This window comes from Cricetulus griseus, chromosome 4, assembly GCF_003668045.3.
Source record: "Cricetulus griseus strain 17A/GY chromosome 4, alternate assembly CriGri-PICRH-1.0, whole genome shotgun sequence".
Taxonomy (NCBI): domain Eukaryota; kingdom Metazoa; phylum Chordata; class Mammalia; order Rodentia; family Cricetidae; genus Cricetulus; species Cricetulus griseus.
In genome coordinates this window covers 101312095-101338397 of record NC_048597.1, presented here as the reverse complement: position 1 = coordinate 101338397, position 26303 = coordinate 101312095, and the positions used below count along the sequence as shown (strand labels likewise).

The window sequence follows — 26303 nt, the reverse complement described above, 5'->3', positions numbered from 1 at the left end:
GGTGTCTCACATCTTTAATCCCAGCACTTGGGAGGTAGATGCAAGTACATCTCTTGAATTTGAGGCCAGCCTGTTTTACAGAGTAAGTTCCAGGACAGTCAGGGATACACAGAGAGACTCTGGAGAGAGAGAGAGAGAGAGAGAGAGAGAGAGAGAGAGAGAGAGAGAGAGAGAGAAAGAAAGATAAAAAGAAAGAAAGCTGCTCACCCAGAGGGAAGGCCTTACCACACTTAACGTCAATACAAGCCTCAGACTTCAGACAGCAGCTTCCCTAACCTTAACAACTCACAGTACAAAGAGAGCCATACTTAATAGCTAACCTCTAAAAACCAAAGGTTACAGCTGCAGTCCTGCCCAGAAGAAAAAGGAGTTCTGTGATAGAGGGAAACATTCCCATCTATTATAATGAGGAACTTATTGGTAATCATAGAATTATCCCACTGTGCATAGGTTGGTGCTTTCCTGGCACTTATGTCAAAGGCTAAATCACCAGCAGTTCAAACTCAATGGAAAGAGACTCTTACCTCTGCAGATGTCTGTGGGTTCTGGAACACAGTATAAGTAATAAGTGAACTTGAACCTATAACACTGAGAGACAAAGATCATTGGCCATTACAATACAGTGGTAAGACTCTCATTTTTATAATTCATTGGCATAACTGATATAAAATATACCACACATTTTAAAATTTAGAGTGCTTTGTGAATATTCATGCCACCCTTGTCTAGTATCATTCCAATTTCTCTTACTTTGTAGCCTCTGATTGCCTAGAACTCACTGTGTAGACCAGGCTGGCCTCAGTCCCCCCAAGTGCTGGGATTAGATGTGAACAACCATGTTCACCTTCCTCCCAGAGTTTAAAACGTGCAGTGCTGAGGTGAGTGCCTGATGCTGGTCTGCGCCAGTCCTGCTCGCAGGCTGTCCACTTATTTCAAATGAGTGCCCTACCTCTGTTTCTTATGGCTCGAATTCTTGCTTCCACTGGGTGTAGATGTGGTGACCCATCAGTAACCTCTGGAAGGCCAGAGGTCAATGTCAGTGTCTTCCTCTATCACTTCCCACCTTAATTTTTAGACAGCCTCTCTTGCTGAACCTGGAGCCGCCCCCAAGATCCTCAGTCTCTGTCTCCCAAGACTGAGACAACAGGCAGGTAACAACATGGCAGACTTTTCATATGAATGCCTGGAATCCCAACTCAGCTTCTCATGCTTAGGAAGCAAGTGCTTTATTCACTAAGCCGTCTTCCCAGTGAAAAAATACCAACATAAGAAAGAATTTCTAACTAAAAGTAACATGCAACTCTTGGGAGCAAGGTGTGGGAAGCTACACAGCTCTCCAGTCTGCTCATGCGATTTCAACAGTCATGTGACATGAGACTGAAAAAAAAAACATACCTCAGAGTAGCCGTGGCAAATTGTATCCACTGTATTGCAGGAAAAAACTAAAGAAAAGAGAAAAGTCAATCTTTTACATTTAGTGTTCAAGCTGACTTCCGTTTCAATGTTTATTAACCATCTTTTCAACACAGACCTTCAAATCCACTCCAGGTCTGGGAAGGAGTGAAATCTAAACAGACCTGTGGGAAGGCAGGACCTGGCTGCCCTCAACCCAACTCCTTATAAAACAGTCAAATTTTAGAAGAAACAGCAATGTGCGGGGAGTGAATGAAGGAGAAAGAGAAGGTGAGAAAGCTACAAAAACAAAATAACAGAGAGAGGAAAGGCTGATGTTTAAGGGAGAACAGATGACAGAAAGAAGCCTTAACATGGAAGAGAATGCTAAGTGAAGCTGACTGACAGAAAGCTAAAAAGACGGAAAAAGGGGAAATAATGAAGAGGGGGAAAGTTATTAGTATGGAGAGAGCCACTGTGAGTAACACCCAGAACAGAGAGTACAAAGAAAGGAGGGAAAGGGGGAAGGACAGCCAGCTTTTGACCTTACAGAGTCCCATCTGCCTTCCAGAGGGCTCGTCTCCAGTGGGAGGGCCATAAGGACTTCAGTCCCAGCGACCCTCCAGCCCAGGCCCTTCTCCGGCAGGTTCCAAACAGGTAGCTCCACCCCTGCCTCAGCTGGGCTCCACCCCATCTAATCCTGCCCCTACTACCTTAGGGCAGGAGGTAGAAGGGCCAAGAAGAACAAAAATAGAAACAGCAGGTGACAGGAGAAACCAAGTTGTAAGAAACATTAGAGAAAAAAAAAGAAAAAGCAACATTAGAAATTTTAAGAAGGAGCAAGAGGAGGGAGTAATAAAAAAGCAGATAAAGTTGCAAAAGAGAGTACAACAGGAAAATAAGGAAGAGAAGGAAATGGGGTAAACAGAGGCCTGTTAAAACTTATCCTTTTTTGGGGATAAAATGAAGAGAAAGACGATGGCACATTCAATCAACAAACTTTTAGTAATAGTGAAAATCAAGAATAGGTTTTAGGGGTTTGTTTTGTTTTGCTTTTTGAGGAAGGGTTTCTCTTCACAGAACTGGCTGTCCTGGAACTCACTATGCTGACCAGGCTGGCCTCGAACTCACAGAGATTCGCCTGCCTCTGCCTCCTGAGTGCTGGAATTAAAGGCATGCACCACCGAGCCACTGCCACCACCACCACCACACCACCACCACCACCACCACCACCACCACCACCACCACCACCACCACCATCATCATCATCATCATTATTACTGCCTGGTGAGAGAAGAGGTTATTAATGTTTGTTATATTCAATACTAACATATTAAATACTATTTTATATCATGCCATTTACTCAGCACACTTAAGTGTAATCAATTTTGTATAAATCAATGTATTATGGGAGACACAAAGATAAACAAAATCTAGATGAAGCCTTCCAGGAGCTTGTAACACAGTGGGGGAATGGTTTAAGCACCAAGACACAGTCTGAATAGTACAATGATGTATAGAACAGCATGTGGACAGTGTTTGGGGGGAGTCTGACAGAGTCTGGGGGAGAGCAAACACACGAACACTCATTGCTTTAATTATACTTTCATTGTGTTCAGCAAACATCTCTCTTGTGTGTCAAAGTGCTGGGGACTATGGGGACTGAGCTCAGGGCCTGCCAAATGTCATACATGTATGCTGACCACTGATCATTGTCCAGCTCTTCAATATTGTAACAAATACTTGCATGGCTGGAATAATTTAAATGAATGGTGTTCATATCAGACTGAAAGTATAGTATAGCATGGAAGATCAGACATTTTTTTTTCTTTTTTTATTAAATTATTAATATTTTCACATATACTTTCCCTCTCCCTCTCCCTCCCCCCACCCCCATTCCTTCTCCCCCACCTCCAACCTACCCCCACCCCATCCACCCAAGATCAGACATTTTTAAGAGGAAGATTTCATTTAATAACTTGTCTTGAACAAGTAATCAAAGTTCTGGGAGACATCACACCAAAGATCAAGTCTTGGGAACATATGGAGGCCTCTAATCATGTCTACCTACTGAGGGTGTGGAGACTAATGACAGTGTCACTGGATGATAAGAGAATGCTCTTGAACAAAAGACTCTTCTGTTTCTCAAGACAAATCTCAGATTGTTCAGAGAACTTTTCCCTTTGGCATATTGCTAAAGCGTCTATGCCACCTTCCTGCACAAATGCATGTGTGCACACACATACATATATGTGTACGCACATGTGTGTCTGTATGTGTCTGTGTCCATGCTTGTATGTGCCTTTGCATGTGGATGTGCACACCTTAATGCACATGTGTACTTTCCCTTTGGAAATAGAACTTTGCCTTCTTTCACTACAAGGTTAACTCAAACTCAATGAAATCAGTCATATTCAGTCTTTGCTTCTGTGTTTAAGCTCTGCTGTTGATTTGTGTGTATCTTCATGTGTGGTTCTGAGATTGAACCCAGGAGCTTGTGCATGCCAGACAGCTGCCTCAGCCCAGTCCCATTCTTTTTTCTAAAAAGCTCTATCACAAGTGCAGGTACATGTACCTTCAACGGCCATGATGGGCACAGCATGTTACATATGGATCATATGACAAGAATTCATTAACTTGTAAAAGGTGTATATGTTGTTTTGTTGTTGTTGACATTTCTGTTCTTGTTTTGAAATAGGATCTCACTCTGACAGCAGCCCTATCTAGCCTGAATATGCTATGCAGCCTAGGATGGCCCTGAATTTGTAACAACCTTGCTCTACCTAAAGGGTTCTGAGATGACAAACATGAGCCACAATACCCTGCCTGAAGGATTTACAGTGGTAATAACAACAAGCTTTTAAGTGGTTTCTATGTAAAGATCTGTGTTGTGGTATTTTGAATGTAGTTGACCCCCATAATCACACAGGGTGCAGAATGTGGTGGTTTGGAAGAAAATTGCTGCCAAAGGGAGTGGCACTATTAGGAGGTGTGGCCTTGTTGGAAGAAGTGTGTCACTGTGGCAGTAGGGTTTGAGTTCTCCTATGCTCAAGTTACTCCCACTGTCACAGTCCACTTCCTGCTGCCTTCTGTGCAAGATGTAGCCAGCACCATGTCTGCCTACAAGGCCCCATGTACTGCCATGATGATAATAAATTAAATCTCTGAAACTGCAAGTGACCACCTCAATTAAATGTTTTCTTTAGGGGCTGGAGAGATGGCTCAGAGATTAAGAGCACTGGCTGCTCTTCCAGAGGTCCTGAGTTCAATTCCCAGCAACCACGTGGTGGTTCACAACCATCTATAATGAGATCTGGTGCCCTCTTCTGGTGTGCAAGAATACATGCAGGCAAAAGAGTGCATCCATAATAAATAAATAAATAAATCTTAAAAAACGTTTTCTTTATAGGAGTTGCTGTGGTCCTGGTGTCCCTTCACAGGAATAGAAACGCTAACTAAGATATATGCTAACAATGTAGTCCTTTTCACAATTTTTTTTTCAAGACAGAGTTTCTTTGTGTAGCCCTGGATGTCCTGGAACTCTCTCTCTGTAGACCAGGCTGACCTTGAACTCACAGAGATCTGCCTGGCTCTGCTAGAATTAAAGGCATGCATAACCACTACCCACGGAGGTATTTAAAAAGTCACACCAGGCTAGTATGTTCTCTTTGGACAGAATAACAATATTGAGCATATCTGGGATTTGGACAGAGTAGCTGGTAAGAAATTTCATGATACAAAAATAAACTTTGCGAGGGGCACTTAGGAGGCAGAGGCAGGCAGATCTCAGTGAGTTCAAGACCAGCCTGGTCTACAAAGTGAGTTCTAGAACAGGCAGGACTATTACAAGAGAAACCCTGTCATAAAACAAAGAAACAAAAAGCTTTGTCAGGCATGGTGGCTTATACCTTAAACCCAGTACTCAAGGGGCAGAAGCTGGCAGATTTCTGTGAGTTTGAAGCTAGCCTGGTCTACACAGTGAGTTCCAGGACAGCCAGGGTACCTATAAAAACCCTGTCTCAAAAAAACAAAAACAAACAACCCACAACACTTAGACTTAGTATTACAATTAACATCATTTCCTACACAAATAAACTCTGGCTACCATCTACATCTATGTGCTTTAGTAACACAGGTGAGAAGCCAATTTCTTCAGCCACCTCCCTTCCATAGGCTCAAGCAGGCTTGTTTCCAGGAGCCTATACCTGGCTTCAGCCTCTGGTAAAAACCAGGCATAATCTGTTTGTTCCCTTGACACAGTGCATTAACAACTGGATGCTCTCCTAGAAGACATCAGCCTGGTTTCCCAACAGGACCCATATAATTTGGCCAGGACATGCTTTGTGGTTCCTGGAGCCTTCACTGGGGTCACAGGAATCTTTACAGCATGGGGATTCTGGGTACACCTGACCTGTGGGCAAAACTGTAAGGTATCTGTGTGCATTTCTTGCCTCCTGGTTCTGAATCCATATGAATGAGACCCAGTCAGTGAACAGGGTTCTCATCCTCACCAGTGAATGTTATTCTGCACCAGGATTTTTCCCACAGTGGTACTTCAACAAACAGAATCCTCGAGGGGAGGTGGTGGTGCACGCCTTTAGTCCCAGCACTCAGGAGGCAGAGGCAGGTGGATCTCTGTGAGTTTGAGACCAGCCTGGTCTACAAGAGTTAGTTCCAGGATAGCCTCCAAAGCCACAGAGAAACCCTGTCTAGAAAAACAAAACAAAACAAAAAAAAATAGAATCCTACAAAAAACAAAACAAACCAACACTGTCTTAATCATGGTTTCTATTGCCACAATGGGTGGAAACATGGCAGCACTCTGGCATATATAGCGCTAGAGAAGTAGCTGAGAGTTCTACATCTGGAACCGAATGCAGCAGAAATAGACTGAGACACACTTCTTCCAACAACACCACACCTCCTAAAAGTGGCACATCCTATGACCACATGGGGGACATTTTTATTCAAACCACCACAACCATGAGCAACAAAAAAACCAAACATTAGCAATGACTGCAATTATTCCCATTTCAAACTCATTTGTTTCCACAGCCACATAGCTACTAGGAAAGTCAGTGGAACAAACACTACAAACCCCAAACTTCAGTAGAACCACAAAAATGTATCTACAACCTCCCAAGAGAGATAAAACTTTATACCACTACAGCAATCCACCCTCTGCATTTAGACTTATTATAGGATCTGTTAGCATGACCCCTCCTTTTTTTTTTTTTTTACCTCCATGGAATAGTTAGGGTGAGCCTTATATTTTCCACATCAGGTCATCACTCAAAGCAATAAAGCAATTACTTTTGCAATGCAATTCACAATAGAGGTATCAATATGCCACCTCCGACTAATCCACTTCCTTCACTTCTTCCAAAACCTAATTCTACCTCGGTGTAGTGGCACATATCTTTAATCTCAGAATTTGAGAGACAGAGGAAGGCAGATCTCTGGGTTCTCTGTGAGTTTGAAGTCAGCCAGGTCTACATACTGAGTTCCAGGATATTCTCACTACTGGCAACATAGTGAGACTGTCCCACCAAAAACAAACAAAAGTCTACTTCTAGAGCTGAGGAGAAGGGTTAGTAGGTAAAGAGTGTGCTACACAATTTTAATAACCAAGGTTCATATTCCCAGAATCCACCTAAAATGCCAGGTGTGCAGTGCTGGCCTGCCTGTAGTTTCAGCAGATGGACACAGGGAATCCACAAAGCAAGCTGGTTAGCATTGGCCATAGCTTTGAGCTCTACGTTTGAATGAGACTTTGCTTCATTGAATAGGATAGAGATGAATGACTGCTAATTTTAACCTCAGGCCTCCTCATGCACACCCCATGTATCCACACACAAATAGGCATACATATACACACGTCTGCACATCTCTCTCATACACACACACACACACACACACACACACACACACACACACACACACACACGAAAAAGAAAAAAAAGTTAAGCCTACTTCTATATTAACCACAACCAGAAAAGCATTTCTGGATAACCATTCTAATGGGGTGTACCCAGAGTATTCATATACTCAGAAATGAGCAATGTCAAAAAATCAACATTTTATAAAGAGTTTTCAATGTATTTTTGGGAGGGGGGTTCAAAGCAGGATTTCTCTATGTAGCTTTGGAGCCTGTCCTGGAACTTGCTCTGTAGACCAGGATGGCCTTGACCTCAGAGATCCACCTGCCTCTTCCTCCCAAGTGCTGGTACTAAAGATGCGCCACCTCCTGGCTCTTTTTTTTTTTTTTTTTTTGATTCTTCAGCTGAGACAGCAAGAGAGAGGGGTTTACTGGCAACTAGTGAACTAGTGAGGCAGAGAGTCCAGAATGGCAGGGGACCAGTGGAACTGTTTTGGTATAATGAAGGCAGTCAAGTCTCTCAGGTGGTCTCTGCAAATAGATGGTGATGTTGCAGGTTCATTGAGACTTACACCAACGGTAGCACACTCCAACAACTTGTACCAGTGCCCCAGCCTTCAGCATCCCTTACTTCTGCTCCTCAGCCTTCGTGGGTAGACAAGCTAGTTTACTGCCTCATCTTTTTTCTCTTGCCCTTCAGCCTGCTCATTTGTTTCTTCCTCCACTTAAGTCTCATGGCAAGGAGTTTCAAGGAAGGCAAAGAGCTTTTATCTTTTTTATTTTTATTTTTTTAAAGACTCAGGGTTTCTCTGTGGAGCCCTGGCTGTCCTGGAACTTGCTTTGTAATACCAGGCTGCCTTGAATTACAGTGATCCGCCTGCCTCTGCCTTCTGAGTGCTGGGATTAGAGGCGTGGGCCACCACACCAGGCCTGAAGGTTTTCAATTTTTTTAATAAGTCCTTATGGACTGTAAGACAAAACAGAAATTTTCAATTTTGTTTTCAAGACACTCTCCTAACTTCAAGCTATCTTACTATTTTGAGAAATTCCTCCCATCAAGGTACTCATCCCCTAACCTGAGGGTCTAAAGCAGCCATTTCTGTATCTTTCCCTTTTAGTAATCTCCCTCCTACAGTGAGCTTTCTTCTGAGGAATTACCTGTTTCTACTTCCCACACGTAAGCCGGTAATTCACTGCACTCCTTCACACCCTTCTCAGGACCAAGGCATCACTCTTTTACTTACAGCCTACTTGAGCTAACGTATTCAAAATCAATTTTTCCCTCTTAAAATTAAAATTTTGGGCAGAGGGTTTGAGACAGGGTTTCTTTGTGTAGCTTTGGTTGTCCTGGAACTTGCTTTGTAGACCAGACTGGCCTCAAACTTAAAAAGATCTACCTGCCTCTGCCTCCTGAGTGCTGGGATTAAAGGCATGAGTGTCTACTGCTCAGTCTTTAAAATTAATTCTTTAAAATTAAAAAAAAATAGGTTTTTCAAGACAGGGTTTCTCTGTATAGCACCAGCTATTCTAGAACTTACTCTGTAGACTAGGCTGCCTTTGTTTAAGATTATTATTAAGGCAGCATTTCATGTGTCATATTCTAGGTTGCTCTTAAACTAGCTACATAGTCAAGGATGACCTTGAACTTTTGTTCCTCTGCCTCTACTTCCCCAGTGCTGTGATGACAGGTGTGTGTCACAAGTTTGTTCTCTAGCATTCATGGTTCCTTTTATTCCAGAATTAGTTAATGGTATTAACTCTTAGCTCACACATTACCCTGTCATACAATAACATGCCTATGCAGATTACAGGATGGCCATAGGAGAGTTACAGATGCTGCAGAGTGCTGAGAGACTGTCCTGAAGTTGAATGGATAAAATCTAAATTCAAATCCTGCTGGGGCCATAAGGAGAGTCTTACTAGATACAGGCTCAGAGTTGTCAGCACAGGCCCAGGAGTTTGGGCATCTCAAATGCTGAAGTGTCCAAAGGGTCACATGATGGAGAAGCTGCACTCAGCCTGGAGTCTCGGCATACAGGAAGAAGTCTTTCACTTCAGCCAGTGTCTTACATAAGGCTCATGACCAGTGATGGGTCAAAATGGGGTACTCTGTACAGTTCCAGGCGTGGGTATTTCTGTTAAACACATGTAGAGTCTCTGCTTTGATTTGATATAGTCATAGGCAGCTCTGCTTATTCACACAAAAGAAATGATTTGTCAACTGGTACATCCTGGTGCCCTGACAGACAGTAGTTGTTGACTTGTGTGAACATGCTGTAGAGTCATTTTTCCTTGGCACTTAACTTCAAAAATGTGTTGCACGGCCCGAGAGCAGCAATTGTAAGTAAGGGCAGGCTCAAACAGTTACTTCCACTTGAATCTATTTGTTTAATCAAAATCTAACCAATTGTTTTTCTGTAACACAGGGTTTCTCTGTGTAGCCCTGGATTTCTTAGAACTTGCTTTGTAGACCAGGCTGGCTTCAAACTCATGGAGATCCACCTGTCTCTGCCTCCAGAGTGCTGGGATTAAAGGCTTCCACCAGCACCACTGCAGCAACCACCACCCAGAATTCCATACTACAAAAGGGTCTTTTTGTTTGTTTGTGACAGGGTCTCTCACTGTGTGGCCCTGACTGACCTGGAACTTGCTTTATAGACTGGGCTGATCTTGAACTCAGAGATCTGTGTATGCTTTTTTAAATTACCAGATTTTAACTTCTGTCACCTCCTTTAATACTGCAATAGATACTTAACTCCCTTCAGCTTTCTCTCTTCTGATCTGTTCCTTTCATTTGCTCATTGTCTCACTATACAACCTTGGCTGACCTGAAACTAAGTAGACAAGGCTGGTTTCCCATTCACCTGATATCAAAGGCATGTGCCTCCATGCCCAGCTGTAATCTTTTTCTTAAAGGGACTATCTCTCCAAATGCAATCACAGTGCGTGTGGGGAACACAATTTAGTCCATGACAGGACACTGCTTATTTCAAACTCCTCCTCAGATTTTCTCCAGTCTTCATTGCTCTCCTTCCCAAGAACAGCCCAGTAAGACTGGGGTTATAGGTGTGTCCCACCATGCCCAGTTTTCTCTTCATTCTTCAGTGATGCTTTTACACACCTCTGACAGCACTCCAGCTAAAACCTCTGGTGGCTCTAAACCCTTTAGATTAGTGAAAGCCTTTATTTTGCCCCCCAGTTTGCCTTTTCACAGATTTGTGGTGCCCAACATATTTGACCATATTTGTCTCTGACTGGAACTGTTTCTCTTTGCTTCACAAATGCTTCCTCCCTTTCCAGTCAAGCAATAAATCAAGGATAACAATGCTGATGCTTTTGGGGAGGACTGACTTGAACACAGACCTTTTAAAGTGGAGAAATACCCTGGCAGTGATTGGAAAAATGATGAGATAGGAGTGAAGATTTTCATACTTACTGGGAAGATGGCAGCCCTGAAGACCTCACACACAATTCAAGACAAGTAAGAAAGCAGACAGAGAAGGACCGATAGGTCTTTCTTAGGACATAGTGATGGCCAAATGTGTTTCCTGGGAAGAGTTTCTATGGGTAGGCTTAAAGTAAGTAGGCATGAATCACAGAAGTCACACTGACAGAGTGGTCATATGTCATACCTGCACAGCCTGTGCTAGATGTGAAGGTAAACATGGCCAGTCAAATGGAGGGCATCTAGCTGTCTATTAGAGGGGTGGCCACTGGGCAGCAAGTGTAGATGGCACAGCTATGTAGAATCAACACACTGAAGAGTACAGTTATAAAACTACAAACTGTTATTGAGAGCACTGAAGGGGCTGGAAAGATGGTTTAAGGGTAAGAGCACTGGCTGCTCTTCCAGAGGACCTGGGTTCAATTCCCAGCACCCACACGGCAGCTCACAACTGTTTGTAACCCAGTCTCAGGGAATCTGATGGCCTCTTCTGGCCTTCTTGATATACACATGTCACACACATAATACACTAACATATACACAGACCAAACACCCATGCACATAAACAAGAGATCAAGAAGGGGGGGAGGGAGACAGACTGCTGAGGTGGGGGCTGCAGAGCTGGTCCCGTGGTTAAGAGTGCTTGGCTGCTCTTCTGGAGGACTAGGGTTTCATTCCAGCACCCACATGGAGGCTTAAAACCATACCCAACTGGCTGGGTGGTGGTAGCGAACGCCTTTAATCCCAGCACTCAAGAAGCAGAGGCAGGTGGATCTCTGTGAGTTCAAGGCCAGCCTGGTCTCCAGAGTGAGTTCCAGAACAGGCTCCAAAGCTACACAGAGAAACCCTGTCTCGAAGAAAAAACAAAACAACAAAATCAACAACAGCAACAAAAAGGGATGAGATGGATCGCTCCCCATATTAAAGTACTTGCTGAGTTGAATTTCCAGGAACTATATGGTGTGTGTGTGTGTGTGTGTGTGTGTGTGTGTGTGTGTGTGTTTGTGTGTGTGTTTGTGTGTGTGTTTGTGTGCATGTATATGCATGTAGAGTGGCCAGCCTATCTTCCTCAATGATAACCCCATCTTTTTTTGAAAATCTCTAATCCTGGAACTCACTGATTCAGTTAGGCTCGATTTGGGGACCTTCCTGTCTGCCTACCCCGCACTGCTAAGTGTGCCACATTCAGCTTTTTTGTCTTTTTTGACACAGGATCTTACTAGGTTTAGCCTGGGTGGCCTAGAACTCCCCACGTGGACCAGTATGGTCTTGAACTCAGGCCCACCTTGGCCTCAGGAGTGCTGTGATTAAAGGTGTGTCTCAACACACCAGGCCTAGATCCAGCTGTTTCCTTGGGTGCTGATGGAACGTATATGGGGTGGGGGTGGGGGGCAAGTATGCAGTCATGGCAGGCCTGGAACACACTATGTAGAATCAGCCTGCTAGTTTTCCTAGTACTGAGGTTGAAGGCCTGCACCGCACACCACACGCAGCCTGCTGGGTGTGATCCCCATGTCTTCTGGGACAGGGGATTCCTTCGAGACTTTATGGCTGAAATCCCATGGATGCAATCAGAACCTAGCAGTCACTCAAAAAGGATGCTTGTTTTCTCACTACACATCCCAGTTCGGTCTTGCCACCCTCCTGCCTTGTTGTGTTGAGGTGATAGGCATGTGCCACCTACTACATCAGGAGGCTACTGTGCCTATGTACCCCGTGGGCCTGACCAGCGCTGCAGCCTGAGGGGGCCTGCGGCTTAAAGTGACAGACAGCTGACTAACCGAAGGAGGTGGCGGGTCCCAACAGACAGCATGAGAGCCCAGCGCTGGGGAGGAAGGGACACCCGCCTCGTCTGCTTCCAAGGAGAGAGAAGGCCGCACGGGAATTGTCGAAACTTAGCTTCGCGCGGCTCAAGCGTCGTCACCCGCTCACCCATCATGTAGCCGCGCCTTCGCCCTGAGCTTCGCCCACTACGCACGCGCAACTGCCTCACGTCGCCCCGCCCCTCGAGCGACCATCTCTTTCACCCTAGGCCTGGAGTGGCCACGTGAGCGCATGCGCGCTCGCAGGACCGCCCACCAAGTGACGTGAGCGTCCACTCCGAGCTCACGGTCCGCAGGTTTCCATCTTCCGCAATCTGCTGTGATGGCTGCCTCGGTCCCTGCCGCCGTTTCCCTCTCCCCACTGCTGTCTATTCTCCTGGGCCTGCTGCTCCTCTCTGCTCCGCCTGGCGGCAGCGGCCTGCACACGAAGGGCGCCCTTCCCTTGGACACAATCACTTTCTATAAGGTAATGAGGACTCGGGGGTCGTGCGTAGGTGCAACCAGGCTCCCGTGGGAGCGCGCGCCCGTGAGGACGTTGGGTCCAGAGGGGTGGCAGCAGACAGTCCTTAGGGACCACCCCTACATATCCCACCCTCCTATAGGCCCAGTGTTGGCAGAGCAGGCGAGCACGCTGACCACCCGGCACCCTTGCCTTTGCTTTGCAGCCCGGGTACTCGCTACCTCCTTTTACAAAAGAGCTACCAAGATGCAGCCGAGGGAACTAAGTGTCCCTTCCCTTTGTCTAAAGGGAAAAGACAATGCCGGGAGAGATCCAATCCACGAGTCCCAAGTGGAAGACCGAAGGGCGGGGCGAGGTCGACGCTCCTCGGCTTCCTGATGGGGTGGGGGGGGTGGCGAAGAGAACTTAGCAGGTCTGCTCCCCCTCTTCTCTGAGGACGGCTTGTAGCCTGCTTGGCAATGTGCAAACCACGTTCACACAGCACGCGGACCCATACAAAGTGCAAGGGTTAAAAAGGTTCAGTTCTGCCACCTGTAGAGAACATCTTGGGGGCAGAGAACGAAATAAACACAACCAGGTCAGAGCACAGAAGAGGCGCCACTACCCCCAGCTCTTTTTTCAAAATTTGGCACCCAGGTATGGGTAAATAGATGGTGGAAATGTTGGAGGCTGAATGCAGTGGCCTCTGTGGACCCAGACTCTGTCCTCATGCATGTCTCCAGCCACCAGCAGCTTCTCACTTCCTCTATTGGGGGAGCTAAGCGTGGCGAGAAGTAGTCCATTTTCTTATTTTGTTCTCATAGTGAGGAACCGAAAAGCAGAAGAGGACTCTAAATACGTCTGGAAAGGGTTGCTGTTTGGAAAGGACCCTTGCACGTGTTGTTCATAGGAATTTAAAAGAAGAAGCTGGCCATATTATTAATCACTCATTCAACTCTAGACAGCGATCGAGAAATGCAGCAAGCAGTCCAACTTGGAAGAAAAGGGCCCTTTAGTACCATAAGTTTAATGAGTAGGTGCTTCCTCATGTTTACCAACAGCATCCCTGCACCTTGAGATCCGACTCTATTAACAAGTCCTGTATAGAGAATGCCCCTTGTTCAATCTACTCCAGCCAGCAGAAGCCTCCTGACTGTTGCTAGCTCACAGCTGTTAGTACATCTGCACTGTTCCTTGTGACTGGAACATTCTTTGCCCGGGTCTTTGAAATGTTATTTCCCATTGTTCTGTCTTGGGTTAAATATTATCCCCTCGGGTCCTTTCCTTATTTTCTCAGGCCCCCAGGCTTGAATTCAGTCCTGTTGCTCTGTCACTATTGTTTTTTTTTTTTTTTTTTTTAAACTCAGCATTTTCAAGAGGGGCTATGGCAGTGCACACATTTAATCCCAGCAGGGGCAGGGAAAAAAAAAGAAAACCAAGCTTGTCAGTTTCAAATGTCCCATAGTAGATTATTACATACTGATGAAGTACCTGATCCTCTCTCTGACTCTACACAGCATACCACATTGTTTATTGAGCATCTACTATGACAGTTGATCTGGTGTGCTGTGTTTACGGGAATGAGCATTTGTCTCTAGTCCCTTCCAAATCTCACTCCTCTGAAACAAGGGGCAATTCCTCGTGTTTTGCCAGGAATCTTGTTACAAGCTTTGACTTTCAGTGGTTTCCAACTCAGAATTAAATTTTCTGTTATTTTTTTGCTCATCACTGGGCGGCTTCGTTAGATAAGCCCCTATGTTGTTCACTGCTGTGTTTGTTTACAGTGATGTCTAGTGCATCTAGTGAAGTCTACCAGCTTCTTATTCGGTGAACAAATAGATAATTTCAGCCAGACAGTGGTGCCACACACACAACTATCGAGGCAGAGGCAGAAAGGTTGTGAGTTCAAGGCCAGTCTAGGCAACCTAATGAGACCTTATTTTAAAAATGCCAGTGAAGGACCCATGAGATGACTCAGCAGGAAAGCACTTCTACCAAGCCTGACCACCAGAGTTCAGTCCTGTGGCGCCACGTGGTGAAAGGAGAAAATTGATTGCCACAGTTGTCCTCTGATCTGCATTTCCAAGGATAAGGAGGACCATGGCCTGTGTTTCGGTGCACCCCTCCAGTCCCAGTATCTGGTATATGGCAGACACTCTGAGAAATGTTCTGAATAGAACTCTAGCAGTCCTTGGGGAGCTGGTGCTGCATGGTTGTGAGTCAAGGTGGGCAGAAGCACAACACAGGGACCCTTACCAGGGGGCCAACATGTGTAATAATACAGAGTACCAGTAACCATAGGGTGGTTGGACACTGAGTAGAGAGTTTAGCTGACAGGATGCAATGGTGCTGTTGCATATGTGTGTTATGTGTAGGTGCCATAATACCGAACACAGGCCATGGTCCTTATCCTTGGAAATGCAAATCCTATTGGAAAGGACAGAAAGTGAGCTGATAAAACACGGTTTCAGAGTGAGATGGGAGGGTTAAGGAAGCGAATAGGTGATTGCATCCTTCTCGAAACTATAAGGAGACATTTAAACTGAGCCTTGAATGACAGAGGCAGACAGAACCCAGGAAGAGGCTTCTAGACAGGTTGGAACTAGTATTGAGGAGAAACAAGGTCAACGGGGCCACAGGGATATGATCTGGTTTATATTTTCAGTTTTCCCTGCTGCTGGGCCCTGAACTTTTGGTGTCAGTAACTGTTCTAGTTGCTTCTGTCCTTCATTTCCCTAGGCAGTTTTGTTTTGTTTTGTTTTGAGGCAGGGTTTCTCTGTTTAACAGCCTTAGCTGTCATCGAACTCACAGAGATCTGCCTGTCTCTTTGCCTCCTGGGTGCTGGGATTAAAGGTGTATGCTTTTGTTTGGTTGTTTTTTTTTTTTTTTTTTTTGCTTGTTCTTTTTTGTCCTTAGGCAGTGTTAATGTCATTAAATATGTAAAACCAAGTGAATGGGGCTAGAGAGATGGCTCAGAGGTTAAGAGCACTGACTGCTCTTCCAGAGGTCCTGAGTTCAATTCCCAGCAACCACATGGTGGCTCACAACCATCCGTTATGAGATCTGGTGCCCTCTTCTGGTGTGCAGATATCCATGGAAGCAGAATGTTGTATACATAATAAATAAATAAAATCTTTAAAAAAAAACAAAAACAAAAAAACCAAGTGAATGTTAATAATAATAAGGCCTCTTTACCTCTAATGATGGCCTGTGAAGAAAATATGACAGTTTGAGACTGCCAGACTACAAGCATGTAAGGTTGGGGGTCGGCTGGAGAGATGACATAGTGGTTAAAAGAGCAAGCACTGCTTTTGCACCATGTCAGGCAGCTTACAGCCTGTAACTCTAGCTCCAGGGGATCAAACGCCCTCTTCTGACCTTGGGTACCTGCACTCAGATGCACATAGCCACACACACAAAATTTAAAATGAAAGTAAGTTGTTTTGGCTTTTTAATTTGAAGAAGGGTAGGCAGTATTGCTGATCAAAGCTAGTTAGATAAAATGTATGCATTGAAAGAAGACACCAAAAGGAAGTCTTGGGCTCTAAGTTAAATGTACTCACCATTATAAACCCCTGGTACCCAGTAAACCAGAGGGATGGAATGTATGTGCTCAAACAAAACATGTATGTGAACCTTTAGGGCAGTGCTATGTACAATAACCAAGAGGAAGGAGCCAATCAAGAGTTTATCAGCTGATATGTGGTTTACTTGGGGGGAAATGTCCAAAGTACTAAGCCAGGCTATGGTGATACATGCATGTATCCTTTGCACTTAGGAAACTGAGACAAGAAGATCAATGTGAGCCAGCCTGGCTACAGAATTCCAGGATAGCCAGGTCTAATCAGAGAAAACCTGTCTTGAAAGAAAGAGAGGGGGAAAAAGAAGATTGAGAAATATTTCATTATATTAACTTTACCACAATTAAAATCCTGGCCTCAACAATTTAAGGCGGAGATGTAGGCAAAGGGAACTCTGGTCTTAGGAGATGACACTGACCCAAGTCTGGCCTCTCACCAGCCTTCTACTTGACCTGAAATTGCTCAGTTTAGTTCAAACTCTGGTCTCTATGGCCAAAGCACTCTGAGTGTTTGAGCTTTACTGAGAAAGACCCTCTGAGATGTCTGAGGATAGAAGTGCATGTTAAAGTCCCCTTGGCATTGAAAGACACTTTTGAGGGGAAGGCCTCAGCTATTTATCCACTACTCTTTGTCTTTCTTGAGTGTGCACAGATTCCCAGTGAGATACCCAGCCAAGGAAGCATGTCCTAACCTTTAGAGGAATCGGTGAATGGTAGCATGGGACAGCTTGTCTCCTGTGTAGGCTTGCTTCCACTCTGTTTCTTAAACAGGGGTCCCTTGGGAAGGGGATTTAGCCCTAAGGGTCCCTCAACACCCGACTTGCTCAGCTCTATGCGCCCTCAGGTCATCCCCAAAAGCAAGTTCGTCTTGGTGAAGTTCGACACCCAGTATCCCTATGGTGAGAAGCAGGACGAGTTCAAGCGGCTGGCTGAAAATTCGGCCTCCAGCGATGATCTCTTGGTGGCAGAGGTGGGGATCTCAGGTATGGACAAGTCCAATATGACTGGGGAGGGACCTGGGAGGGAAGGAAGCTAGGGCTCATTTCCCTGCTGGGGGGTGGGGGGAATACCCTTTGAGCCAGTTCCTTGGAGAAATTGGTTGTGGTCTGTTAAGACTTAGTGCCTATAGCAAGTTAGGCAGGTGCTGCCCATGGAACCAGAAATAATCATATAGCTGCCTTAAGGGATTCCTCCTCGCTAGGCGTTGGTGGCACATGCCTTTATTTCCAGCACTCGAAAGGCAGAGGCAGGTGGACCTCTGTGAGTTCGAGACCAGCCTGGTCTACAAGAGCTAGTTCCAGGACAGCCTCCAAAGCCACAGAGAAACCCTGTCTCAAAAGGGGGGGGGGGGACTACTCTTCCTCTTCCCAAACATTCACTTGTCTGACTTACCTTGAGAACTGAGTCTCAAACCTTGCAAGGCAGGGGACAAGAGAAATGCCATCCTCTTGTCTTCATTTCAGATTTTATGCCACTGTTGGGTTCTGGCATTCTTGTCTTGAAGGACCCACACCTCCAGCTGGGAGGACCCTAGGAACTTCCTGCAGTGTGATAGCAGTAGAGCTGGCTGGCATACTTCTCCAGAGTAGTTAGGCAGTTTATTCAATTTCCAGTCTTTTCAGAGCTTGGTAAATAATACCTGCAGTGGGGCCAACATTCATCCTTTATCTCCTGTGTGCTCTGTGGGGGAAGTACTATGGGATGTCACCTGTGTCTCAGACCAGGGCCTGATGCTTAAGATTGAGTGTAGCAGTTAAATGCCAGACCTAGGGAGCTAAAGAGATGGCTCAGCACTGGCTGTTCTTCCAGAGGACCTAGGTTCAATTCTCAGAACCCACCTGGCAGCCATCATACCTTTTAGCCTTGGAGACTACCATGCCCTTTGGGGGAGGGTGTTCCCTCACATGTCTACCTACATGGTCTGTGTTGTGTTGTAGTCAATATTGAATAAACACTCTTCTTTAATGCTACAGCCAGCATGGCTGTATGTGGCTCATGACCTCCAACCTCAGTCCCTGTCCAGACCCCACACTACCCCACGTCTTCATATGGCTGACTCCTCTGAAGTCAGATCCCACAGCTGTGTTCATAGCCTGGACCACAAGAGCTTCCTCACCCCACGAACTGTGCCATCACCCTATTGGTTACAATACAAGTATTTACTGTGCCCTGTGTAGTCTCTCTCGGTCCTATAGAGTACAAGCTCCTTACAGCATCAGAGCTTGACATCTGAACTGTGACTAGGCCCTCACACCCACCACAGGTTCTGGCACATGGCACATACAATATTCAGATCAGTTGTCCTCCACAAAGCAAACCCCCCCCCAAAAAAAAAAAAACATAGAGCCATTGAATGACACAGTAAAGCCACACAGCTAAGGCTTGTTAAGATGTTCTGCTAGTTCCTCATGTCTGGTTTCTGTTCACAGACTACGGTGACAAGCTGAACATGGAGCTAAGTGAAAAATATAAGCTGGACAAAGAGAACTACCCAGTATTCTACCTCTTCCGGGATGGGGACTTTGAGAACCCTATCCCATACAGTGGGGCGATTAAGGTCGGAGCCATCCAGCGCTGGCTAAAGGGGCAGGGGGTCTACCTGGGCATGCCTGGTTGCCTGCCTGCGTATGATGCCCTGGCAGGTGAGTTCATCAAAGCCTCCAGCATAGAGGCCCGCCAGGCCATCTTGAAACAGGGGCAGGATGGCCTCTCAGGTGTGAAGGAGACAGAGAAGAAGTGGGCCAGCCAGTACCTCAAGATCATGGGGAAGATCTTGGACCACGGTGAGGACTTCCCAGCCTCAGAAACGAATCGGATTGGCAAGCTGATTGAGAACAAGATGAGTGACAGCAAGAAGGAAGAACTGCAGAAGAGCTTAAACATCCTGACTGCCTTCCGGAAGAAGGGGGCTGAGAAGGAGGAGCTGTGACAGGGTTTGCTGGGGGCAGGAAGAGGAGAGCCACCTGCTGGCTGTGAGGCCCCTGTGGGGTATAAGGGGTGGTGGAACAAAGCAGTCCTGAACCAGAAACCTGAGCTCTGAGTACTCCCGGACATTGATGCTGCTGAGACCATACATAGGACATCCCCTGAGCCAGTGTGTGGAACTGTGCGCTCAGTCAAGGCTAGTGAGATGCCCCCAAAGAGGAATTGGTGCTACAGAGAAGTTCATTCTGAACAAATAAAGGTCTGTTTTGGTTAGGTGGTTTTCTTTTCAGATTTATGTTGGCCTATAATTTGAGTACAGTTTTGAGTCTCGGCTGTGTGGATTCCTATCAGGAGAACTCTTCCCTGCACAAGGTACTACCCTCTGACCTCATCAGTGAGTTAGCAACAGGGCATTGCCTTTCATGCTTTCTCTCTACAGAGCAAATTCTTAGTGGTACCTTATATATGGCATTTAGAATTTATGCACCAAAGCCAGATGTGGTGACATATCTGAAATCTGAGCACTAGGAAAGCAGAGGCACAAGGAAGGATCAGGATTCCAAGGCCAGCTTCAGCTACATAATGAATTTGAGGACCAGCCAGGGGTGCATACCTTATCTCAACAACAACAAAAAATGTACACAACCAAATGGAACAATCATTTCAATTTAAAAGTTATAAATTACTTTCCAGCAGTGTCACTTTGCTCCAAGTTACTGAGTCAATACCAACTCTTTTTTTTGCTTTCCAGTCAGGGTTTCTTTGTGTGACAGTTCTGGCTGTCCTGGAACTCACTCTGTAAAGCAGACAGGCCTTGAACTCACAGAGCTCCACCTGCCTGCCTCTGCCTCCTGAGTGCTAGGAGTAAAGGTGTGCACTACTGCCAGGCAAAATCAACTTTTATTAAACAAGGTGACTCCACCCCACCTGTTATAAAATGCTGTTCCTCTATGTACAGCTGTCAGCATGGATAAAAGCCTGGATCAAGCAGAACATCTGGCTATTTAGACGGGTGTGAACCAGCCCACATGTGAGCCTCTGCTGCCAGCGCAGAGTTCACATCTCAGTAAGGATTCTGAAATCCAGAGAACCTAGTATTTTCATTTCTAGTGTAAGAGTGCTTGCGTGGATGCGCACAGTGTGCACGGGTGTGCAGTGACATGGAGGCCAGAAGAGGGGGTGGGGCTCTCTGGACTAAAGTAGTAGACAGTTGAGAGCTCTGGGAACCAAACTCTGGTCCTTGAGGGCTCTTAACTGCCGAACAAGCCATCTTTCTAGCTGCTAGGATTTTATTTTAATCAGAACCCTGTCTCGTCTCCTTGGGTGCTTCTGAAACATGACTTGCCTTAGCTGCTCTAAATTTATACCTGGATCTAGGCCAGGCCAACTCCAAAGAACAGAATATTTGCTGTTTTGTAGAAAGTAGAGGACCTACTTAGCCTCTTCATCCTTTATGACAGAAGCAGGACAGTGGCAGCCTACCCTGGGCTCTCCCAGGATGGGCTCAGGCTGGCTGCTATCATTTCTAATCTCAGGAGCTCTGGAGTGGGACTAAATTACCATGTCTTTTATTTCAAGTTAAATCTGCTTAAAAGATTTACCTATGCCACAGAAATGCAATCTACCTCATACTGCAGCCTTCCACAACACTGGCCCAGGGCAGTAAGCAGGCTCTAATGATGGCTACGTAGAGTCTGACTTCTTAGGGTCACACAGCTACATACTGTTTAAGGGAATTCTTCAATAACCTGAAGCAATAAACACTGGATCCAACATAGCAAATTTTATTCTAAAGAACCTAAACATTTTCTCAGATAGTGCCAAAAGGGCCTATTAAATTAAGGAGCATTTCTTAGTAATGAATACCATTGAAAGGGTGGAGTAGGGCAAGACAAAGAAGTCAGGGCTAGCTTTGGGTGTACGTAGGGGGAAGCACAGTTGCACAAAGAAACAATCTAGATTGTAACTCTTATGTGGGACCCACGCATGTTCCTGGCATCCACAGAAGTTACAAGTTGCACAAAGCTGCGCCCCTCAAGTATGAACTGCAATAGAAAATCCCAAATAATGTGTTTGATCATGTGACTCGCTCTGTACTCACCATTGTAAAGCTGGCATCATACTGTCTGCAAAGTCATTTCCCAAAATCATGTTGGGAAAGTTAAGAACAGTAGTGAGGTTCAGGCAAGCACTCTTTTTGTTAAAGGAAAAAATATTCAGATGAAGTTAATTCCTCCCTGAAGAAGCAGGCAAAACTAAGGGCATATATTATCAGGACAAAAAGGATCAGGAAAATAGCTCCTGCTCCCACTGCATGGTTAGTGTGCGCTTGAGCAGGTGCTATCACAAGACAGCCTGAAGCCTTCTAGTCACTCTCCTAGGTGGAGCCTTTGCACTGACTCATTCAGATTTCCAGACACACTGCAACAACTTCCATCACACGTAATAGATTTTCTACACCACACAGCCTCCAACCAGGACGTAGGGTCACAGTAACTAGCATGTAGTACAACTGCTTGAGCCGAACCTGTTAGTTAATAAATGCAAGTGTGCAAGGCACTACTGTTAAGCCACAAAGATTAGTTTTGACCTTCAGTCTTTTGGTTTTATTTTCATTTGTTTTTTAAGACAGTGTCTTATAGCTGCACATGGTCTTGACTTGATCCTCCTGCCTCCAGCCAGGGCTAGCCCAAGGGAGGGATAACATTCAGTATAGAATTGAGATGAGGAAGCTCTAACTGTTAAGAGTGAACAAAAATGAACCAGGCAAAAGTGCCAAGTAAAAATAAAAACACTTAAGGAAATTAACCTGTCCAGTTAAAGCCAATTTGCTGCCTTTCACTTAATTCTCAAGAGTGGATTTCCCATACCAATAAATCACATCAAAAAGTAGGAAGAGTTTCAACAAGCCTGAAGATACATTGAACCCCTTTTTATATTGAAAAAGTTGAAATGAAAGACAAATACAGATTGAATGTGGTGATTGCAAAATATAATGCAATTTTGAACAATTAAAATTATGAAAATATACAAAATTGATGGCAGCACACCTAGGTTTGTGCACACTCTCCCATTATGTGGAGACACTACAGAGGACTCTCCGTCCACGTCAGAGCAGTAACTTGAACCCAATGCCTGCTGTGGAAAGTCTTGACTTAGGATCTCAGTAGTATAAAAAGCAGTGATTTTTCAGTCTGTAAACAGTAGTTGTGGTTTTTTTTTCTTTTTGTTTTTTAAATATCAATTTACCACACAAAAACAAAACAGGACAAAACCCATATAAACCAGAACAGCAGCAGCAGCAACAGGTCACTGAGCATTCTCCTCAGATACTAAGACATACAAACCATGGGAGAGGGTGCTTTTTACTCAGTAAGAATATATATATATATATATATACTTTAACTGTACACAATGTATAGTGCATGACAGCTTCCAAAAGAACAGACTGATAAAAGATATTGGTCATTTCTTCATAATTTCATTCTTTTTACAATTATCTTAAAATGTAAGAATTGGGTCTAATTGAAATGCTACATTTAGTAGGAAAATCAGCAAGTAAGAAAGGAAGCATAACTCCAACTTGACATTATTTGTCAGTAAAACCAGTGGAGATCCCAGGTGTCCAGGGCAGGAGACTGACTGGATAGACCACTAGAGGGAGGAGCCAGAGGGCCCTGAGAGCCAGAGCCAGCACAATTATGGTCAGCTGACAGAGCTGTTTCAAAGAGCTTCTATGTCTATACACATACAGTATAGTTTGGATATCCCAAGAAACATTATTCCAAGAGATACAGTGCTTGCAAAAGCCCACCTAGTCCCATGGGACACAGGCCATTGCTAAAGAAAATGGCCACATGTTGATGTTCAAGGCAAGTCAGAATTAGAATCTTCATCTTACTCAAAAGGTCCTTTCCTTTTGGGATGGAGCATGTGATACTATGGCAACTAAGTTATTATGTGGTCTAGACTTTCCAGCACATCTTACAAGTAAGAAAGTGGTTTCTACAGATTTCCTTAGACGTTTAAACTGTTAATAACCACTATGAATACAATTTGTAAATCTAAGACTGTCAAGATAAAGGATAAAATGCAAACCTGACACCCGAGATTTACCCAGCTCTCGTTAGCTGGTGTCACCTTTTACTGGAGTAGAATTTGGGAAAGACCAATACTCAGCAAATTCATGTCCTCATCTCATAGTTACTGACTTGTAGTAGTTAGTCAGATGACAGGAAACCAGAACAGAAGAGGATTCAAACACCAGCAGTTACCAAAGGAGCTGTAAGAGCTCGCCACAACATATTCAAGAGCAGTTTTCATCTCTCTCTCAGGCCAGACTCTCATGCAGGCTTGGGGACCAGACCTCTAATCTCCAGGTGAACAAAGAAAATACATCCTTGGTACAGTTGCCAAGCGTCAACAAAGTAGACTGACATCAGGCCCATTGTAAAACATATCTTTTGTTAACCTAAAACTTAAAACCTAGGTTAAATCCATAATATATAATCCTTGTGTCTCAAACTCCCCACTTAAAAACATTAGGGTGGTAAGCCTTTGTTTCCAAACATATTTATGCCAATGTGTATCTGTTGTGTATGACTCATTTATCAGCTGCAGAATGTGACTCAAAACCAAGGAAACAAATATCAGACTGGCCTGCACAAATCATGCACACCTCTCTTTAACAGCTCTTCCCACCTTTCCTGGAGGACCAGGGGAGGGATCTCAGCAGCTTAGGAAGTGTGAAGCGGGCTGTACTCAAGGGTTTCCCTCGCTGACTTGAGGCTGGGCTAGCTCTCCCAAGAGCGGGGCTAGGATGTCTTGGCTGTCAGGACTATGAAGCCAAAACTGAGCACCTGTGGTCATGTGTGGTGCCCTGAAGTGGCATGTGTTCACGCCACATCTCACCTGATCCTCTGTGGACCCACCCTGGTTCTGTGTGAGCCTCACAAGGAACCTGCCACCTTGGAAAGGGCATGCTCCTGCATCTGCTTTTTACCTCCTGTGGCTCAGGACCAAACCCAAACTCCCACTGCACGACAGAGCAATCACCTGCTTTGAGGTTGATGCTTTGTACTTGTTTCTATTGCTGCTTGTATAGAAACCCCACTCCAGACATTTCTGGTGATGGGAGGAAGGTGGGGCTCTCCTTGCTGTCCTGTGTGTATGAACAGGTATAAAGAGTGGTAAACCCAGATGAGGGTCCTGCTTCTGGTTTATATACAATAATTTATAATCAGTTGTATATATTTAATACCTCAAAAATTAATTCACGATCAAAGTCCTTCATGCATTTGTGAGGAAGTTCTGGATGAAAACGATGGCCAGCAGCAGACGGTGCTGTTGCTGGAGAAGGTGGTGTGTCGTCTTCTGCTGGAGCATCTTCAGTGCCTCTGGTTCATACTTTCTTAAATTTTTAGTTTCTTTGTGGTCTCAAGTCTTTTTCTGAGCAGCTCCCCAATTTCCAGAAGTGAGTGCAGGTAACTGCTCTGCACTTTCCCCTGCACAGTCTTTGAAAATTTTCTTTCTTCCTACAACAGAAACAAGTAATCTTGCTTGAAAATCATTCACTTGATTTATAGTGATCTTTCCCAGAACACCAGGTGATTCATTCCTACATTGATACAAACAGCTAATCAAAGCACAAGGCTGGCTGTACATGTGAGTCTTAACAAATCTGTATAGCTGTGAGTGAATAAAGAAAGCCCAAGTTGCAGAAAGTGGTATTTTCACTTACTTAAACTATGAAATAATATGATACTATACACTCTCATGAATATAAACACAAAGAAAGTTGTCTACCTACAACTCTTTTTAGTTGGGTACCCCATATGGAAAGAGGACCAGGAAGAAAGGCTACCAAGTTTGGGAGGAAAGACTAGAAACACAAGAGATGTACTTAAAGGAAATGGAATTGAGGTATTTAAAGATAAAACAGGACTAGAGAGATGGCTTTGCAGTTAAGAGCACTGGTTACTGTTACAGAGGACACAGGTTAAGTTCCCAGAACTGTCATGGTGGCTTACAACTCCAGTTCCAGAGGATATAGAATGACTCAGGCTCCAGGTACACATGTGGTCCACAGGTATATATGCAGGTGAAATAACCAAACATTACATAAAAATACTTATTTTAAAAGTTAAACAACAACAAAAACACTAAAAGATGAGGACCATTCCAGGCATGGCATTTCATCCCCATGATTGCTGATACTAGGAATGCTGGGGCAGGATAGTACAAAGTGAGCCTGTGCTCTGCAAAGGGAAAACCAGAGACACACATGCCAGTGCCTGTGCAGAGTAGCCCGGTGGACTCTGCAGATCTTGACTAGTTAATGCCATTAACTGGCCAGTTAACTGCTGTGCTCCATCCCAAAAGGTGGGTGTTCTCCTCTCCATGTGGATAAAGAGAAATGTGGTGATATCTTGCTTGTACAAATAAAGCCTGTCTGAGGGTCAGAGAATGGAGCTTGCCACTAGCTAACCATAGAGGTCTGGAGGTCTGTACAGACAGAAGGAAGGGACGTGGCTGGGCAGAAACAGGACATAAGCATGGAGAAACAGAAAATTGTTCTCTTCTCTACTAGACACATAGGAGGTAAGGTATGCAGTGACTTGTTCCTTCTCTCTGATCTCTCAGCATTTCCCTCTATGACTCTGGGCTTTTATTATCTAGACCAATTAAGAACTCCATTTACAGAGGAAATTCCCCCCAGAGTACTGTACTGTGAGGGGCAGTGTCGAGACTGTCATCACTGTCTACGGCCAGGCTAAGCTACAAGAAGAAAGGGAAAAGGGGACTCCATAGCACTGACCCAG

The 26303-nt window shown here is 44.9% G+C and overlaps 3 protein-coding genes across 4 annotated transcripts in view; 1 reads left to right on the top strand and 2 right to left on the bottom strand.

The window, feature by feature from the left end:
- The window catches only part of Tmem116 (transmembrane protein 116), a 44265-nt gene extending 31584 nt beyond the window's left edge, over nucleotides 1–12681 (bottom strand). The window contains exons 1-3 of the mRNA XM_035443290.1: nucleotides 12497–12681; nucleotides 1396–1442; nucleotides 525–588 (exon numbers count right to left, since the gene is read on the bottom strand). The gene's annotated coding sequence lies outside the window, so the exon portion shown is untranslated. The remainder of the gene's footprint in view (nucleotides 1–524; nucleotides 589–1395; nucleotides 1443–12496) is intronic.
- A 109-nt stretch (nucleotides 12682–12790) lies between these two features.
- Erp29 (endoplasmic reticulum protein 29) lies at nucleotides 12791–19759 on the top strand. Its single transcript, XM_027414100.2, has 3 exons — nucleotides 12791–13004; nucleotides 17402–17540; nucleotides 18987–19759. Exons 1-3 carry the CDS (start codon nucleotides 12861–12863, stop codon nucleotides 19484–19486), a joined length of 783 nt encoding a protein of 260 aa, XP_027269901.1. The 5' UTR covers nucleotides 12791–12860; the 3' UTR covers nucleotides 19487–19759.
- A 1491-nt stretch (nucleotides 19760–21250) lies between these two features.
- The window catches only part of Naa25 (N-alpha-acetyltransferase 25, NatB auxiliary subunit), a 44593-nt gene continuing 39540 nt past the window's right edge, over nucleotides 21251–26303 (bottom strand). For both annotated transcript variants that reach the window (XM_027414091.2, XM_027414092.2), the window contains one exon: nucleotides 21251–25016. In XM_027414091.2, coding sequence (XP_027269892.1) covers nucleotides 24894–25016 — 123 coding nt within the window. In that variant the 3' untranslated portion in view covers nucleotides 21251–24893. The remainder of the gene's footprint in view (nucleotides 25017–26303) is intronic.

What these genes read in the sequence shown, in the direction of transcription:
- Erp29 (XM_027414100.2), top strand. Translation starts at nt 12,861, where the DNA reads ATGGCTGCCTCGGTCCCTGCCGCCGTTTCCCTCTCCCCACTGCTGTCT. An exon ending in ACACAATCACTTTCTATAAG is followed by an intron (nt 13,005 to 17,401) that starts GTAATGAGGACT and finishes ATGCGCCCTCAG; the next exon opens with GTCATCCCCAAAAGCAAGTT. An exon ending in GGCAGAGGTGGGGATCTCAG is followed by an intron (nt 17,541 to 18,986) that starts GTATGGACAAGT and finishes TTCTGTTCACAG; the next exon opens with ACTACGGTGACAAGCTGAAC.